This window comes from Oculina patagonica, chromosome 5 (assembly GCF_052425735.1).
Source record: "Oculina patagonica isolate OP01 chromosome 5, crgOcupat, whole genome shotgun sequence".
Classification (NCBI taxonomy): Eukaryota; Metazoa; Cnidaria; class Anthozoa; order Scleractinia; family Oculinidae; genus Oculina; species Oculina patagonica.
This window is the reverse complement of record NC_135762.1, coordinates 32337527-32357155: the sequence shown is the minus strand read 5'-3', so window position 1 is coordinate 32357155 and position 19629 is coordinate 32337527. Positions and strand designations below refer to the sequence as shown.

Sequence of the window (19629 nt, the reverse complement as noted above, 5' to 3'; positions counted from 1 at the left end):
AAACGATAGCTCATTTCGTTACAACGCCTGAAATTAAAGCAAGACAAAGCTTTCGACCGTATATCATGGTCTTCTTCAACACACAGTCTTTTTTTGCTGAAGAAGACCGTTCTGTAGGATATTGTCATGCAAAAGCTTTGTTTGCTTTAAATTTGAGACCTTGTGACGATAATTTAATATTATTATATTATTTAAATCCACCCAATGTCAAGAATGAAGGTACATAGTCTGATAGCTAATTTGTTATTGGAAACACATTGTATACAGGATAGATCGTGCACCGACATCATGCCGAGAAATGTTACACATTGTAGCTGCCTGAAACAGCACGAATTATTAGCCGAACATCTGTTGCAGATCAGTATGAATGTACTCCCTTTACTACACGGAAATTCTTTTCAAGAGTCGAGGTTACATCATAGCAGGAAAATGTCAAACTTTTTCTGAATGTTAAAGCTCGTTTAATTGAAGTAAACCTTTTTGGTTTTCGATTTAAAATGAAATTCCAAGAACGTGTGCCATGATAAAATTTGCAAATTTACCAATTGATAGACTTCGACGAATTACTCAGACAGAAAAAACATGTTATTTATATACGGTAGTCATTTTTTTAAAACGGAAACAAATCAAAACTTAACAGACAAAAAATAAACAAAACTCAAATCTTTGTTTCGTTTATATAGACTGAAAGATGATTTCGATTTCTTACTCAGAAAAAAAAAACAAAAACATACAATTTATACTGTCTAAACAAACAAGCTCAAATCTGCCTCTCATTATTTGAAAATCTTTCGTTTTCATTTTCGGTCTGGGGCAGGAAGAGTTGAATGAATGCTAAGTGCTATAAATTCAAAACATATGATAATCACAACTGAAGTGGTTTGGAATAGGCTTCTTTCGATATATTAAAATTCAGCTTGGTAGCGAGGCCTAGAAGACACAAACAAAAGAAAGAATAAAGATCAGGGGGGGGGGGGGGGAAGAAACGAGGTCTGGGACCGAGTAGCGATGCTCTCACAACTTGCAAAGCGATCAATTCACGATGTAGTCAGCGGTTTTTGGACGATGATGCAACAGGCAATCTTTTCCCGCGAAGTGGAAGCTGCTATGCCGTGGAATCACTTATTATAAAGGGGTTCAATTCTCTTAACTAAAAATCTAAAAGCAGCGTGTTAATCCGAAAATTTCGTCATCGTCGTGTAGTTTTAAGAACGCAGAATTTTGTGATGCCGTGCTACTTTTCAGTGCTGAAATGCAAATGTTTGTACCACGATTTTCAACTGGCCCACATGGGAATTGTAAATGAAGTAAAACAAAGAAAGACCAAGTCAACAAACAACCTCGAAACAATAGAGCAAGAACAATAGCTCCGACCAGCGCGGGAATATTCGATCGCCACGTTTTCATTACCATTCCCGTGATGGTTTTATTTCATAACAAACACCACATATTGACACCAAAAACCTTTCCGGGGAAATTTTCGCTGCTTTAAAGACAAAACTTAGAAAGTCTTTTTTATTACTACATATATAAAAAAATCGAACTCTCTCACTGGTCCCATGTTGTTATTGTTTTGGCAAGTTCACAAAGAAAGGAGCTGCTCATGCGCCTTAGAGACATCCGCTGACTACCACCCCGATGATTGCTTTGCAAGTTGTGAGAGCATCGCTCAGATTTCATATAAGAGAATGTATGGGAAGTTGCTTTCCCCCCCCTGATAAAGATGCTTGTAGAATTTATTTCGTTTGTGTCCTCTAGGTCTCGCTACCAAGCTGAATTTAAATATATCGAGTGTTTAATTGAGTGTTTAATTCTGCAAGCCTAATTCTTTGGACAAGTTGTCTCAAAACGGCGAATAAGGCGATAAGTTGCGCCCTTTACAAGTTAAAGCACGAGGGTTCAACCCAGTCGAATTAAAGTGCTATGAGACATAATTTATATACTGTAAAAATCAGAAAAAAGTCTTGGGCTTATATTTGGTTAACGAATCTTTCAGGTGGGCTTATTTTCTGGGAGGAAATTTGCTTTTAAAAACTCTTTGGGTTCTATTTGGACAGGATACTGTGACTGAAATTTTTGGTGCATACAAGATATGAAAACCAAAACTACGTTACCACGCAACTGTTCCTTTTAGTTAAATCAAAACAAAATGTATAACACTTGAAATATAATGAGGAAATATACAGTTTAAATAGGTCAGAATACTTGGATGTAATTTTGTCAAGCTGATAGAGTTACCCTATTCAAATAAAGGCTTACTTACATACTTACATAGAAACGACATTGAATTTCTATCGAATTATACACATTTTCTTGTTTAAGAAAGTGCAAGCATGTATAAACAACTGTACAATTTTTAGAACTTAAATTAAGAACATGTTAAGCTCATATCTTGAAAAAATAAGATGATCATTCTTGTCGGTACATCGTCAGCTCGAAAATTAGACGTTCTTATATATATATGAACGTAATCTGTCCATTATCCAAGAAAACAGAAATTTGGACAGCATAACAATGGTCTTGTCTGCTGAATATTTTTTTGTTAGAAGTAAGAGCATTATAATTGGGCATAAGCCTCCATTCTACAGCCAAAAATATTTACTAAGACGACCCGAATTCCCCCCCCCCCCCTTTAGTATTTCCTTTGCTTTAATTGCATTTTGCCTTTTCATTCTAGGTGGTCTGTCTAGAAGCAGTAGAAGGTGCTAGAGGTCAATGGAGGAATTAAGTTTTGCGGGAATGTCGCACAGGTTTTAAGCTTGGTTGGCGAATGGCGTTCAGAAATAAAAGATGTCGTGCTATTCCCCGTAAAAGATATTGATGACTCAAGGGAAACAGTAACAATATAAAACAATTCTCTGGGTTTTAAAACAATATTAAGGCATTCCTTAAATATAATGTTAAGATTAATGTTTTTTAGTGAAAAATATTCAACAGTGCTAGCTAAAGATCTTTGTAGAAAACGTGTTTTTAAATTAACATGACTGCCCAATTCTGATGTAAGTCATCGCACTGAAAAGTTAGTGGCTAGGACTGACTCTGGGAAGCAACAGAAGAAAAGAAAATCAATGTGTGGACAATTTCAATATCCTACAAGAACAATATAAGCTGATTAACTCGACTAATTCTAACCCCGAATCTAGACTAAAAAAATCTAAAAGGGAATAAATTTGTTACGGATTTTCTTACATGTAAAACAGCGACCTACAAAAACAAAAACTATCTTTAGTTTTGTTTGTTCGAAAGTGCTGACAGCACTGAGCCTACCAATCTCAAAACACAGACAAAGTTTATGGAATTTATAATTCTGCCGCCACAAGTAAAAAAGAATTATACAGTCTATTTATAACTTTAATGAAGGTAATTATGCTATTCGCTTTTGTTCGTTTCGAGAGCGTTTCTTGTGAAACGTTAAAAATAATAGTTCATTCTTTGATAAACTGCAACTGTTTAGTTCGATTTCAAGTTTCGGCATTGAAACCGAAGGAATTTGCGATGTCTTCTGCAAGGAAATAAAAATGTAATTATCGCCTTACAATAGTCATCAAGTAAAATAGAACAAAACGATGTAAACAAAAGATTATTAGAACTTTTTTACAAAACTATGGAAAGAAAAAGATAACATAAACACTCTCTTTAAAATGTATTTTTATCGCCGGGAAAGTTAAATAAAGAAAAGAAAAGCTACTTTATTAGCCAGAGAGGGTTTTGTGTTTATTTGTAACAAAGTTTATTCAAGCGAAGACCTTTTTGTTTCCGAATCTAAAATAAATTTGTCCGTACTTTCGATCAAACCGCGAGCGGTCTTGAAACTATTGTTTACAAAAGCCACTCAGTGAGTGCGGAAGCGATCACGTGGTCAAATTAAACAAAGGGTCCCAAGAGTATTGAAATGCCTGATCGATTTCCAATGGTGCTTTGTTGAACGCGGGCGAACGACATGAAAGGGAAGAGCGATGCCACAATCCACTGCCTTTTCCCCGAGATTTTGGCCATTATATTTAGTTATTTAGACATAAGGGATAAAGGAAGAGTGTCACAAGTTTGTTCAAAATGGAGGGATGCGGCTTACAGTCGATTGGTGTGGCGCGGCGTTCAAGCAAGGCTACATTTGAGGAGGTCAAATCCATACCTATTTCCTTCACTGGCGAAACGTGGTATTCGAAAAATTCGTATCCTGAGTCTCAAAAAGAGCTTGAGCTACGTTATACAAAATCTACCGAACATAGAGAGTTTAAACCTCAAAGGATGTTACAATGTGACGGACATTGGAATTGGACATGCGTTCGTGAAAGACCTTTCGTCTTTGACAGTATTAAATCTAAGTTTGTGTAAACAAATTACGGACACAAGTCTGGGAAGGATCGCTCGGTTTTTGAGCAATTTAGACGTGCTGGATCTCGCTGGATGTTGTAATATAACGAACACTGGACTTCTACTTTGTGCCTGGGGCCTGCCGAAGTTAAAGTACTTGAATCTTCGCAGTTGCCGACACATTTCAGACACCGGCATCGCGCATCTCGCTGGACTGAACGCGAGTTCCGCTCGCGGTAACAAGAATTTAACTACTTTATGTTTACAAGACTGTCAAAAGATCACTGATAACGCGCTAAGCAACATTGCCAAGGGACTAGTCCACTTACAGTCGATCAATTTAAGCTTTTGCTGTGGCGTTACAGAGAGTGGGCTCTCTCACTTGGCCACTCTTCGGAGCCTGCGTGAATTGAACCTTCGATCTTGTGAAGGTATTGGCGACGAAGGCATAGCACATTTAGCCGTAGGAGGCCTTAATTTGACTTATTTGGACGTAAGTTTTTGCGACAAAGTCGGCGATGCTGCGTTGAATCATATATCTAATGGACTACATCATTTAAAAAATCTGGGTTTGAATTCTTGTCATATCACAGACGATGGTCTTTGCAAAGCAGCGAGGAGTCTTCACGACCTTCGAGTCTTGAATATTGGCCAATGTACACAAATCACAGACATAAGCTTAGCTTCTATCGCCGAAAACTTGACTAGTATAACGAACATTGATCTGTATGGCTGTACAAGAGTTACAAAGACTGGTTTGGAGAAATTAATGCATCTTCCCCATCTACAGGTACTCAATCTTGGTTTATGGCAAAGGTGACCCACTCTACGCAGCTGTGACACAGTTGCCAGTAATGTTATACACCGCATGTCGTTTGTAAATTCGAGTAAATGCAATTCATATCTGACAAAGATTTGCGGAATACACAGGCCTTTTGCTAAAGAAATTGAATATTTTTGAAGTCGATTTCTTGGTGTATTTTGTAAATTCAATATCACAATACCCGCTGTCATTCATACATAGAACTGAATTTGTGAATAAATTTTTGGAAGTACGATATTCGGAGGCAGTTTCTCTTTAGGACCGAAATTATTTGAATTTCACACACAGTACCAGAATAAAAACACATTTTTACAGTCATTTATCGTAATATATTGTCTTAAGTAATTTTATTTCAACTCACGATTCTATAATTAGCCATTGTGAATAATATATTTACAACTGTGTTATCCCCGTCAGCTGTCGCCAGTGAACCTTTCATTTCAACATCAACGAGCCAAGCTTGACCAAGCTTCTCTGCTGGCTAAATTCTAACATAATCTCGCTGCAGTAAAAGTGAATTCTAACACCTTATATTTGTAATTTACAAATTTAAAGTCGAAATTGTAGTCAAATCGATTATTGAAATTATGGCGTGACTTTTTGAACTAGGAGATGCCTATGCGAGGGTCTCGATAATCCACGGTTGAGTATAAGTGGTTCACTCACATCCCTTATCAAATTCCCACAATCTGATAATCAGTTTTCTTGAACAGCATTGGAGAGTTTTTTGATTAATTTAAAATGGCAAGGTATTTATTTGGTCAGTGTAACATGTGCTTTCTACTATGACACGAAACAAAAGTGCTTGATTGATTGAAACGATGTTTTTTTCTCAACAAACAATCCAAAAGATCCTTGTATGCCAAAAATTCTTTCTACATTGAAGATCGAATTTCTTTCTATCAAATTTCATCCTTCATACTGCTTCACTGGATCCTGAGGTTTAGACCCAGCGTGTGAATTTAGCTTGCAATTTCAAAACCTTTTCAAAAATCCTTGTTATGAGGATTGAAGCTCTCTCTGACTATGGAGCTTTGACAGACTCAAGCTTTTGGCAGAATTTTTTTATGAGATCAACAGGCATTGACATTGTACAGTTGATATGCTGCATTTTAACACGGAGATAAATAGCTTATAGCTTTGGCTCTAGCTTGGTTGATCAAACATTTTTAGGTAATTCAGTTACGATCTTAGAAATTGAATAAAACCAAGAATGAAAAAATGACAATTATAACATTGCCACTGACTGTAGAGTGTATTGACTTATCTCAAACTTGAAGATTTCAGTTGTACCACAACACAAATAAGAAGATTTTAATTTTGCTACGACAAAAATAAAGAAGATTTTAGTTTTGCTACAACACAAATATAGAAAAGAAACTTTTTCTAAATAGTTTAACTCAGATAGTTCAACTATCACAACAGTAACAGAGGTAAAATAGCTAGCTAACTCCTTGTTGAACAAGAGAAATGTAGTGTAATTGAAGTATACCCAACATATAAGGCATCTACATTGATGTTCTTATCGCACATAGCCAAAATGTACGCAAATAGCACCTTCCAAGTTTACGAAACTGCTAATAACGTCGTTGGATTCTGCTAAACATATGCTTAAAACACAAAGAGATCGAAATGCTAAACCATCAGAAAGTGATCTCTGTTGGACGACATGTGTTAATTTTAGTCAGTTTTATGTGAAAGCTTGGTCTATAATCCTCGTTTCGAAAAAGACATATGGTGTAACTTGCCCACAGTACCAAGGTTGGAAGTTTTACTTTAAAGATCAAAGGTATTTTTGTGTCCGCAACACGTGACAAAGCTCCAACAAACTGGATATCAATATCCCTTCCCCTAATATCGTTTTTGTTTGACTGTTTCCATAGCATCGATATAGATTGGTTACGTCATAGTGTTACGTAATAGATACTATCCAATTGACGCTGTACTCGTGATGTTGTCAGAGTACATGCTTCAATATTAACTTGCATTCCAAAAAACTTCCAAAACTTGACCAGCAACAATGATTTAGCGAAACGACATATATGTTGTCCATATTGGGAAAAACGGTTTATCTAATAAAGAAAGCATTAAAATGAAGTTTAGTGGAGTTTTTGTGCGAAAGAGTTGTTATTAACAAGGAGATGTTGGCTGTCAGTTCTGCACTTTTTATAGGTTGCGGAAATTTTTTTTCATGAGGAGATTCCGAGTTTCTTTTATGCAAAATGCCTTCTCCAGTAAATCTAGCAATAGTAAATCTCTTAAATTGCTCAAAAGATAAAAATACATGTTTTATGCTACTATACATATAAAGGGTAAAACCGATAAACTCAGTAAAACATAGATAGCTAAATTATACTTAAAAATAAGCCTCAGTATTTTTAGATGAGTTCTTATAGTGTTCCGTTTTGACTTAAGGGCGGTGACTAAGCGAGTTTTGTCTGTAGTTTGTAGCATTCTTTTTCGGCATAAGATTGTGCAGAGGAAAGTCTGTAGGATGGGCTTTGAAGATTTTTCTGTCCTATTTTCCAACAGTTGAACCTGCACTTACGATCTCCTCTTAATAACAACCAGGATTTTCATCCCGAACGTGTACCGATCCATACATTTGTTATTCTTGTAAAAACCTCCAAGTTTACAAAGGCTACGCTAGCCACCTACAATGACCAGTTAATTCTGTAACTTGCCAAACCAGTTTTTGACTTACAAACACTTCATGTAAGTATTCGACTTTAGAAGATTTTTTTAAAATCGATTCCAATACCATCAGCGAGAGATAACAGTGTTGTTTGCGAGAAGCCCACAAATCAATATTATGCCACGTTTAGTGCTGTGAACATCGTTTTCCCAGGTAAATATCACGTAGTGTAACTTACCAAAACCAAGACAATAATAACTGTAAACTACAAAAACATTAACTACGTGTTTGTTAACCGATCTGTCGAAATCTGTATTTAAAGAATAACAGAAAAACCAAAATAATTTGTGATCAGGCCACTCGCAGAACTGATTGACAAGTTCACGTTCTGTTATGTAGAAAGAGCAAAACCGTTGCTTTTCTTTTAAAATACAAAAACAAACAAACAACAAAGAAAATAAGGAGTATATATGTGCAAAAAGAGAAATTGTTGTGGATTGTTCATGCGTAGAAATCCCAGGGTAGTTTTCTAGCGTGACGACGTCATATGTCACGTCACGCACAAGTATCCCAGGAGTGACAGTAACATCAGAATGAAAGAACTGGCGCGAAACCAAACAACACTTTGTTGTTAAGAAACATTTGTTTGCTTTTTCATTTTTTTTAAGATTTGGGTCTGTCAACTTAACCCATGATTGATGAATTTGTTAATTGAAATAATGGTTCAATTAATTTAACAGAATCATCTAGAATGCATTCAAAAAAGTATATTGGCACGAATAAGTGATCTAACTAATGAGCTAATCCATCTTAAATGACCAGGACTTGTTTATACAGCTATAACAATGAACCCCGGCTAGAAAAACCAAGGAAATGAAAGAAATAGCCTGTCACATAATCCATGACTTAAATTTAGTCTACTGAACAATTCAAGATTGTAGACTTTGGAACTTCAATATGAAGTCATGCAGTACTTAATTATATCATCATTATATTATTATCATATCATAAGAATCAAACGAGCATTCAAACAAATACTGATATTCCTTCTCTGTAAAACACAGTGGCCTAGCATTAAACTGCTTTTATTTGTGTCGAGCAAAGGAAAAAATACGGAGTTATGTGCCTGGCGGACAATCAATGCGAACAAACTCTTATAAAATACTTGAGCTTATCTACACAGTTGAGTTGGAAATAAACGTTTTCCAAAACCTGAAAAAAATTACGATAAGCTAATTTTGTTTTTAAACTATCGAAACCAATATGTAGAAACAACTGACTATGATGATAAAAATAGAGTCACTGATAACCAAGGGGAAACGGACCAAATATACTAGTCAAGTTCTTTCGAATAGTATTTCAAAAATGCGTGTTTGTATTTTGATTCAACCAGAATCGATTGAAACAAATATAGGTGCTAGAAAGTCTAGAAAAGTTGACCTGAATAACCTTTTTTTATCGGCGCTGATTTAAAATGTTTTGTTTGTCTAATGTGTAATCGTTTACTAATTAGATCAACTTTTAGGAATAATATAAAGTTTTTCAGTCTAGATCCTAGCTGTCTAAGAAACAATATCAACTATTTTAGGCATTACAGATTACGTGGGTTTTTACTTAACAATTCCGCCCGTTGCACTATACTGAAGCTATTTTAAGCTTCATAAAATCTGAGCAATTCACAAAAAACAGCTCGTTAATACTGATATACTACTAATCAACAAGCAATAATCACTGAAAATACTGCTTTAGTGTTCCTCGAAAGAATATTTGAATAACGACCCTTAATTAATTATACAAGTACATCACTTGGAAAATGGGCTTTGTGAACCAGTGTCTTTAAGATAATTTACTGAGTTTAGTGCTTTCTGAGTACGACTAAGAAATTTAGGGCAATGGAAAGTCATACTTTTTGCTAAACCCTTATCATCCACTACACAAAAGGCTGCAAGGGAATGTTTTCCAGCTCACACGTAAACAGTTGCCGATTAATTTTCCGTTAGATCAATCAAGTGAAGTGATTCATCAGTTGACAATACACGTTAACACATGATAGACTCTGCAATCCTGCACACAAATAAAAGAATTTAATATTTCCATTCTTCATTTCTAGACTTGAAGTATAAATTCTCGATTTCGATTGTTGTACAGTTCTTTTCATAATAGTTCTGGAAAACTGATGGTAAACTCAAACAATAAAACACCTAGTTGACGAGTTTCTATGATTCTGTGAGCCTGTCTGGTGAACACAATATTGGCCGATGTTGCTGGGAGTCTTAATTTTATATTAACCACTGTGGGGAATAAAGAATTATAAAGATCATGATAGCAATTGTTTTAATGAAAGGAAATTGTGAAATAATTTATTTTTAGTTCTTAGAACTGAAGGAATTTGCTGCGAACTGAGTCAGGCTTTGTCAGCTCAAATGAACACCTGATCGATTCAGACCTGACTGATCGCGAGGAGCTTCAGTTGCAAAATAAGTGATAAACGATTTATTTAAGAAAGGAAACTCATTGTAATAATCGAACACACGGCATTGCACCAGTTGACAGCTTAAAGGTGAACTGAACTGTTTCTATGCTGAAGTTCTTAAGTGTCAGATCGACAAAATGGCGGGAATTGCTTCAAACGCATTGCTCAAATGGTTCCTGACCTGTCATATATGATATATAAACCTGATAATAAATTGGGCTATTTCAGAGTGCCCATAGTTTCAGTCGACAGAGGTAATAAAACCAAACGTTGCCTTCTATCTCAGTGGCTTTCATTCTGAGGCAAATCGAAAATTACATAATAAACTTCGAGCCGTCCAAGACGTTTTGGTTTAACTGAAAGTATAAGGTGTATGCTGCTAGTTTAGTACCTTCATGTCAGTTGAGTCAAAGTCAATACAGTTCAATACACAAATGCTCTGAATCAACCACAACTTTTCCTGCCTCTTACATCTTCCAAACTAACACGTAATTCTTAATTTTTCTGTCTGTTTATGTCTTAAAGGTAAACAAACGTTGACGTTAAAGCTGTTATCGATCGACAACTCACTGTCTTCTTCACCAATACAAAACACAAACTACTCATCACTTATATGACTTACCTTTGAATGGTTTCGAGGGATTGATCCTGTGTGGAGCTCGCTGTGTTTGCTCTCGGAAGTCTGTGGCTGATCGTATCTGTAAAGAAATCGGTGTTTATAAGGCGTCACGGCACAGGATTCAATTCAAAACCTTGTGTTAATTGAACGTAAATTATATTGAATAGCCTCCGGCGTATGGCGGGTTATTGGTGGACTCTATACTAACACGCAAATATTTAAACAAATCTTAAATTAAAATTAACCGCAACACTTGTGATTGAAATATAAATAAAATACAGCTTCATTCTCAGGAATTCCGAAGTCGGCTTTGAACTAACGTATGCTCCCCCAAAAACATCCGTTCAAGATATGTCAGTTTGCACTGGTTTCCTGAAATTCTTTGGTAAAACAACATGTACAGGAAACATTTTCCCTCTGTTATTGTAGTTATTATTTATTTTTTGATACAGGATATGAAAAAAATGGGGCATACAATTTAAAGGTAACACCCAGAAACCTTTTTTATCCGCTAAAGAAGCACTCGTGCCCTCCTTATGTAGGACTAAATAGTTGTTTAATTTTCTGTTTTTTCAGATGACTGAAAAGTACACAACCAGCTCAACTGACATAAAACAAACAGTCGACGATCATTACGGGATCAGGGTTAAGGGTTTTGTTTTGTTTTGTTTGCCTTTCCAGTTCATTGACACGATTGACAAACAAACCGTTTCCAAGGCGAGGGGCACAACGAGCTGTATAAGTTTTACAAACTTGACTCAGATGGTTTCGTCCTTTTGTGTCGGTTTTCACTATCCTCGCTCACCGGATTTACGTCTATCTAATGCGTCTTAAACGCCTTTCATTGCTTTTAAAAAATGGATGTATCTTAAGTGTGTATCACTTTGTATTTGGGCTGTTGGTGTGGGGGAAAAAAAAAAAAAAAAAAAAAAAAAAAAAAAAAAAAAAAAAAAAAAAAAAAAAAAAAAAAAAAACAAAAAAAAAGGAGTTTACTTTCATTTAGTCGGCTTTCGTTTACTCAATTCTAGAGGTCGGAGGTCAAAACCACAAAGAAGGCCGACCGATGTACTTCACGTAACAAGCTCGTACAAGTTTAAACCTTCATTTGTAAATTTGTTTTTCAGTAATCAGATAAAGAACTTCTCGGCCAGTGTTACAAACGCGTGGCTGACCAGCTAAGTGGTTGAAAAAAGCGAGAAATTAATTGCGTTTTAATCGCGGTTTTTACCGACTTTTCCGTCACAGCGGGAATCAAACGACGGCACTCGGTAATGAGAGGGCGACAAATGGGGCTTGGCGCCAACTCGTTACCGTTTAAAGACGTGACTAGCGACGCGTGCAGCACATAAAAATTCCCGCGGTTTTTAATGGGTGCTTGACGTCATCTTGAAGACCACTTATCGCTAGTTATCAATTAAAGTGATACTTTAACATATGTAGGTGATTGCATAGTCAGTGAGAAAAAAAAAAAACCATAAATAACCTCATTACCATTCGGTAAAAATGATAAAAATTTATATACTTGGCGGTCAATTGTGACTGATAACGTAGTTTAATAGTGCACGAATGTGCGTTGTTAAAACGTGCATGTACATTAATTGAACCACTCTCTTGACAGCCCAAGGGGGTAGCGAAAAGCTACAATCATTGACAAAACCTTGGCGCAGTTGCTATTTTTCTTACTTGAAAAATGAAAAAGTTAAGTAACTTCCCCTCTCCCCCTTTGCAATGTTGCGTAGCATGCAAAAAACATATGCCTTTAATTGCTGCCTACTTTTGCTCACAAACTGAAATGCACTGCACGATGTGTTAGGGCACATTGTGCTGTCCAACACTGAAACGGGGGGGACGGGGGTGGGTGGGCCAACGACTTTTGTCGATGATTGTAGGCTGTTACTCAAAGGAAAAAAAAAAACCCACAGATTCTTTCAATTCCCCCCAAATACTTCATATCATACAAAAAGATGCTAACCGAGTGTTATGTGACCAGTGTTATGTAAAGTCCACACTTTGGAAAAATCAATGAATTAAATTTTGTCCATTACACAACTACATTTTAGTAATTTACTATTACAAGTTTGATCCAACGTACTAAAAACAAGGGTGTCAAGGGCATACAAAAATGTTGGGTTTTGAAAAAAAGCCTCTGGGAATTAGTATAAACTGCAAACAGGGGAATATGATTAACAGTAAAAGCTGTGAACGAAAATCCTGCTGAACTACTAGTACGTATAGCAGAAAAAATCATATCCCTGTAGAATGATTTCAAAACCTTCACTAGTCTTTTACCCCGAACACTGGTTTTTAAGCAATATGACACAGAGCCTCTTAATTTGAACGCTATACTGGTTCACGAAGGCTTTTGGAGACATCGTTGGACTGGCGGGGTAACCTCGAACAGTACTCAGACATATAAAGTTTCCTTGCCTATCATGAGTCAATTTCCTCGACGACTTGAAGAAAACCGTTGAGTAGGAACGTAAGAAATGTCTTAATAAAATTATTAAAGCTAGAACTGTTTCTTGCATTTAATTTTGAGTAAAGAATACATTCAATGAAGAATTTGGAGAATTTAGCAAAGAGCATTTTAGTGAAGGCATAAAAGCATGGCTGTGCAAAAGCCTAAAAAGCACACAGCGTCAATCGCAAAAAAACTTTCAATGTGTGTTTTTATTTAGTAATACTTATAAACTTTTAAATCACTTTTTTAAACAATATTTTAACTTTGATTTATTTTAATGGCATGCCTGCGATTTAGCTTATTAAAATGCACCGTTAAATCCACAAGTTGCTAAGTGAACGACCACCTTACTAAAGTTATGTTATATGTCTTATGCATTGCCGGAATTTTCGTTTTCTCGTTTTATCTGAATGTTTGGACTTTCTGTTATCAGTACAGTAAAAGCTAAGTCCTTTTCAATCCCAAAGAACTGTAAAAAAAGCAACTAGATGGAATGTTAGTCCCCTAGGTGGAATGCTAGTCCATCGCAGGTTACTGTTTGGGCTTCCAGAAATCGACAGAAAAATGGTAACTGCATGTGACGACACGGCGAAAATGATTTTTCCCTGAAATATAAACCTGGAAAACACTACAAATATTTAATGTATTGAATCAGTCACAGAAGGTATTTTTGTTAGATACCCGATAACCTTCAAAGCATGAAACTTCTTTTAAAACAATCATATTCCAATTATTCCATCGGATTTCCAAAACAATTTAAGAGTCAAGTTAGGGCAACCACTTTTTCGGAAAGTCTATCACTCTTCATTGACACTCTCCTCGTATTTCCATGATTTTGTCGGATATCGAGCTTCGGTCGAAAGTTGATGTGGAACTTTGAACTGCGAGGGCGAAAAAATTGTCAAGAATTACCAGAACTCATTGTTATCATTTGCGAGACAGTATTCCAAAATTTAAAGAACATCAGTGATATTCGCAAGCTAAAGAACTCAGTGTTGGAAGAAAATATACAACTCATGTAAAACGTAGGGAAATTTTTTGTTCCCTTTGAGGTAGTGAAATAATGTTCAATGACTGAAAGTAAGTGGAGGCACGGAATGATCAAGAAAGGAGTTCTTCAGGTCTTGTTGAAAAATGACAGCAATACGAAAAGACGTTGTTATGTTTGATTCTTGATACTTCATAAATTTAAGATGAGATAAACTTTATCAAGCATTGGCACAATCCTTACCTTAAAGGCTACAGGTTGATGGCATCAAGCTTCATTAAAGTTAAGCCTATTTTGTCCAGTACATGCGGAGGGTTGTTTTGTCGCATGCACAACTGAGACAGTTAGCATTGCAACTGAAGTTTGGAAGGCTTTCCCTTTTCTAATAAACTGACGAAGGAATTTATGAGTAAGGAATTTATGGCATTTGTATATATTACTTGGAATAGAATAGAAGTGTCCTTTTGTGTATAAAAAGCGGAAAAATATGATAGATGAACAATGTTAGTGAACTGGCGCCGGGAAAGTATTTGATCTTGTGACACCATTTAAGATTTTAAGATACAATTCAATTCAAGTTGGTATTTTTAGTTAAGTTAAATCAGCGGGACATCATGAAATGAAAGGAGCAAATACCGGTGAAATACCGAAAGAAAATAATTCTAAAGAAGTCAAAACAAAAGTTTACGTCAAAGGCAAGCTAAACTAAAAAATTAAAAATTTAACAAAAATGATAGATATGCAGACCTTGATCTTTCTGACAGCAGCTAGGTCAGTTTTCTGCTAATTGTGTATGCTAGTGGAAAAGTGCAATTGGAGTTATCAAAGAACAAAGCAATTGTCGTTTAATTTACCTGAGTGAAATAAACGTTTTGATCGTTGAAGCGTTAAATGGTACTCCACTTGCATGCACCATCGCTTTACAACATGTAAAATAAATCGTATTACAGCACTTAAACTTATTGTTGGGCGAGCGGCCATTTTGGCCAAATGTATTTAAATTAAGCAGTAATTTAAAAAGATGAAAGATCGACTAAATTGATTACGACATCCTTACAAAGGAGGCAACAAATGTCTAAGTTTTTATCCACGTCCACCTGCAGAAATTCTTATCTTGATCATGTCTCCTGGTGCTTGTTACAGAGTGCTTGGTTTGTCACAAAGTAGCATTACTTAACAAGGGGTCTTTCAGATTGATTTCATTTCTATTTTTATAGACAAAAATATCTTGTGGTTTGAGTTGTAAGTGGGAATTTATTTTTATTCTTAGCGAGAGAATAGACAGGACCTTAGTATATTGAAAGCGGAACAAAACTATGAGAACTATCTGAGTAAATTAGGGACGGCAAATATTTGATCTTTTTTTTTATCACTAAAGTTTTAGTTTTACGTTTTCTCCAAGGGGTGTCCTAAGATATAAAGGCTACAATGCTGAAAATAAATACACAATGAATAAAGACCCTCAGGGACTTAATTAAATTAAATATTTGCTCTTTACTCCTATAAAAAGACTTTCAATCTAACTTAAGATTGCTGTAATAGATAAGCACAATAGAAACACAACGTTCTAGAAAAAGTTAATTGCAGAAGTCTTGTGTAATTGCTATATGATTAAAGATATTTTACCGACAATGCAAGGGTCAATCATATTTGCTTAATCACTTATTTTAAAAACTTAAGCCGCTTTCCAGAAAGTTAAACATTTATTTTTGGTCGGCGTGCATCAGTTGTGGCAGAAAGATGTTGTAGGATTGAAACTGGATATATAGCGACAACTATCAGGGACAGCCAGAAAAAATCTGACAGTCATTAATTTGTTTAATCTGGGAGATAACTGAATAACCAGGCCATAGTTGTTCGAATTAAAGCCGAATGTCGTTACGTAATCTAGGATAAAGTAATTTAAGATTTTAATTTCTCTTGTATAAAAGTGTGTACCACGGCTTTTATTTTGATGGGTTTGCGATCTGTTAATGGGACAACTGAAGGACATATAATTTTAACAGAAAATCTAACTGAAAAGTCAAAACTGAAATCAAAATTCATGCTAACCTTGGATTAATTTAATCGTGTTTTGAATAGCTGAACCCGTTTTTTTGCGTCCAGGTGGTAATTCATTCATTTTGTGTCTTAAAAAATACAAAATTTCTAAACTTGCCAAGAATTTGCAGCGGATAACTGTTCCAGCTGAGAAACTACAACATATCTAGCAAATAAACCAGTATAAACCCTTGACCCCCTCCCCTCCCTATAACGGGCCGGACGCCTGGGTGATACAGGCAAGCAAGATTCAAACCATTTCAGTGTTATAAACAATTCCATGAAAAAGAAAATTTCAACAAGTGTTGGTAGTTTTTATCTGACGTCATCAAAATTAAAAAACTAAACTGTTAAAAAATAACTTATCCTACAAAGCTATTCTTTTTACATAGAGCGGTTTTCACTTGAGTGTCGAAAGTTAATTGCGTTTGCTTTGGTTTTGCATTACTACGCTTAGTGATTGGCTTAAAAATCTCGCGCCACTTTCTCAGCCAATCAGGAGTAAAACCAAAACCAATCGTGACTCGCTCGCGCACGTTTTCCGGCGCTTTGTGCCAGCTACATGTATTTGCTTCGAGTTTTGATTGGTTTACTGGATTGTCTGTGTCCTTTGTGATTGGCCAAAGTAATTACTTTGGTTTTGGTTTTACGACACTCAATTGAAAACTGCTCTATCCCAGACATAAAGAACAAAAACCCATATGTAAATTTTGGTATCAATTCAGTGCTTCGTTTAGGAGATTAAGGATTTTGAAATTTATGATGTCCCAGATGAACATGTTTCTTTACTTTCACAAATCAGATATTTTTATTGCATTTTTCAATTTTCAGACCTGAATAATTTAAAAGAAATTCCAAAAATGGATTTAAGTTAAAGCGAATAATATCGATCGTAGAATCTGCTTACTGATTGTACAGTTCTGTGGCCGAGTTGTGCTCCAAATAGGAAAACAAACATGGCGTATGTAATTTTCTCAAAATTATAACTATCTGGGTTGTGAAAAACGCTACAGCGGCATTGTTTTGACAAATCACCATTTATTTATGCCTGCTCTATAATCTGATAGTGTTCCGATGTTTTTCATACAAACAAACAGTTTCTGTAAAACTACCAATGATGTGTGGTGCGATTCAACATGCCCGATATCACCAGCAGAAAACGGGAGCAAATGGACTACTTCGTTTAGTTATGCAAGAGAATCCGGCGAACGCACTTGAGAAGTGCATGCAGTAACCATGGCAACGGTCATTGCTGTAAAATGTGAAAACTAAGAACGGTGTTCTGAAGTGGAATTGACAAGCAAACAAGGAGATAACCTTAGTGATTTATTTTGCAATAAATTGGAAATAACGGCTTATAACGGTTTCCAGCACTTTCAAGTAGGAAGGGTTCAGAACCATCTAAAATTATCGAAAATTTAAGGTGGAAAAATTTCCGTTGGGCCCGGTATTGTTGCGTGCATTGCAAAATGACCGTTAGGGCTGTAGATGTACATGTTTCAGGGTAAAAAAGGTTAAAACTGACTAAAAACTATGTCAATTGGTTTGTAATGTATCCATAGAATGAAGCCACGCTAGAGGTATTGCTTCTTTCCCAGAGGATGCTAGTCCATTGCAGGCTACCAAGTATTTTGGTTAGCAGTAAGCAGTTACAATTACAGTGAGCAGTTAGTTGGCTAGAGCTGTCGAAAAGTTGCTCGAAATTTCCCAAAATGTTGCTCAAAAGTTGCTCCAAAAAATCCAAAACGTTATTTTTTATTAAGAAAATTTCTCCAAATATATAAGCATTGTCATGCAATTTCACTGCAACAAAGGTATCTAAATAACATTCTAAAGCCAAAATTTGTTGAATTACAAGGATTCTTTCACTGAGAATAATCGCGAAGATATTAACGATGTCATGTTTGCTGACGAGTTGCAATGTTTAATGCTGAATGAGCCGAAAGTTAAAACATCATCGGATCTTCCTCGGAAGTCTTCGGCAAACTTCGTTAATCTTCGAAATGCTCGGATACGTTCGTATGCCTTCGAACAACACTCGGGTAATCTTTGGAAGTCTTCGGTCTAGAAATTGCTCAGAATGCGAAAAGTTGCTCGAATGAAAAAAAAAAATGCTCGAAATATGAAAAGTTGCCAAAACGTTGTCGACTATGTATGGACATCCCTGCCTACAGTTCGCCGGTACCAATTTATTTTATACAATGACCGAGAAAATTCTCGCACGCTAATTGGTCAAAAGTTATGGTCGATAAGAGTATAAACCATGAAAATGACGTAGCTTGTAACGCAACGTAAGGCAAATTTCCTTTATTACGGTTTACTCCACAGGGAAAAATTACATAAGAAATTAGAAACAGAGTCGAGAAGGGAGCATCCAAAAAGTGCCCGTGGCATCCCCAACATAATCAGAATCAAGATATAAAAACATACAAAATATTTGTCATACTAAAATAAATATCTGTCATACACATTGAAAAATTGTCACAACTTTACCAAACAACAGAATCCCACGAATTGTGAAAAGTCAGCTGGGACATTTTGGACGAAATTTTCCACACATTCGTGGGCCTCAAGTAGAAAAAAATGCCATCATACGAGCTGTCACATGCCCGCGTGATTTCGCACTGATTTTTTAATGTAAATTTTCCATTTGTTATTGTATGAAACAAACCGGACACATTTTCCCATAGTCTACACCCCTACAGACCATAGAAATACCGCCATAAATTCCCAAAACCTTGCAGTGAAACCACTCCCCTAACGGCTCGTGGTTCCACTGGGGTTTTGAACATTTCATGACGTCATTTCTATGGTCTACAAAGTGCAGACCATGGAAAAATGCGGTTGATTTGTTAAATGTTCCTTGGTGAGAGGCACTGTGAAAATTAAATGTCTTAGTAAAGAACACCACACAGTGACCCCAGCCAGTGCTCGAACCCGGACAGCTAGGTCCATTGTCCAGTGTGCGAAACATTAGGCCGCCACGCCTCGCACACGATTTGTTTAGGGTGTTAATCCCGTTAATAGCTTAAAACCATACGTGGCTAAGACAAAATATTTGACCTTGTCGGAAAGAAAGTCGTGGGAACGACACATGGTATTTTGCGGCAACGAACATGTATAAAAGATTTCCTTGTTAAGGATTAACCCACAGTGGGAATTTAAAGGGCTATAAACACTCATTCATATAAAGCACTGTTTAATCTGCCCACTTTATAAATTTTTCTTTTTATCCGCAATATTAGATTAAAACAATTGGATATACGGTAGTGTGCG

At 36.0% G+C, this 19629-nt stretch overlaps 2 protein-coding genes across 5 annotated transcripts in view; one reads left to right on the top strand and one right to left on the bottom strand.

Annotated features, from left to right (window-relative positions):
- LOC144653715 (protein Wnt-5a-like) overlaps positions 1–19629 on the bottom strand; it is a 41275-nt gene that overhangs the window by 18849 nt on the left and 2797 nt on the right. For 3 of the 4 annotated variants that reach the window (XR_013570812.1, XM_078513779.1, XM_078513782.1), the window contains exon 2: positions 10868–10943. Coding sequence is in view for 1 of the 4 variants with exons in the window: in XM_078513779.1 (XP_078369905.1) it covers positions 10868–10943 (76 nt within the window). In the remaining 3 variants the exon portion in view is untranslated. Of the gene's footprint in view, positions 1–10867; positions 10944–14556; positions 14659–19629 lie in introns of those variants that run through there. The other variant, XM_078513783.1, reaches the window with a different exon arrangement.
- On the top strand, positions 3895–5372 carry LOC144653698 (F-box/LRR-repeat protein 14-like). Its single transcript, XM_078513757.1, has one exon. It carries the CDS (start codon positions 3941–3943, stop codon positions 5132–5134), a length of 1194 nt encoding a protein of 397 aa, XP_078369883.1. The 5' UTR covers positions 3895–3940; the 3' UTR covers positions 5135–5372.

What these genes read in the sequence shown, in the direction of transcription:
- LOC144653698 (XM_078513757.1), top strand. Translation starts at nt 3,941, where the DNA reads ATGAAAGGGAAGAGCGATGCCACAATCCACTGCCTTTTCCCCGAGATT.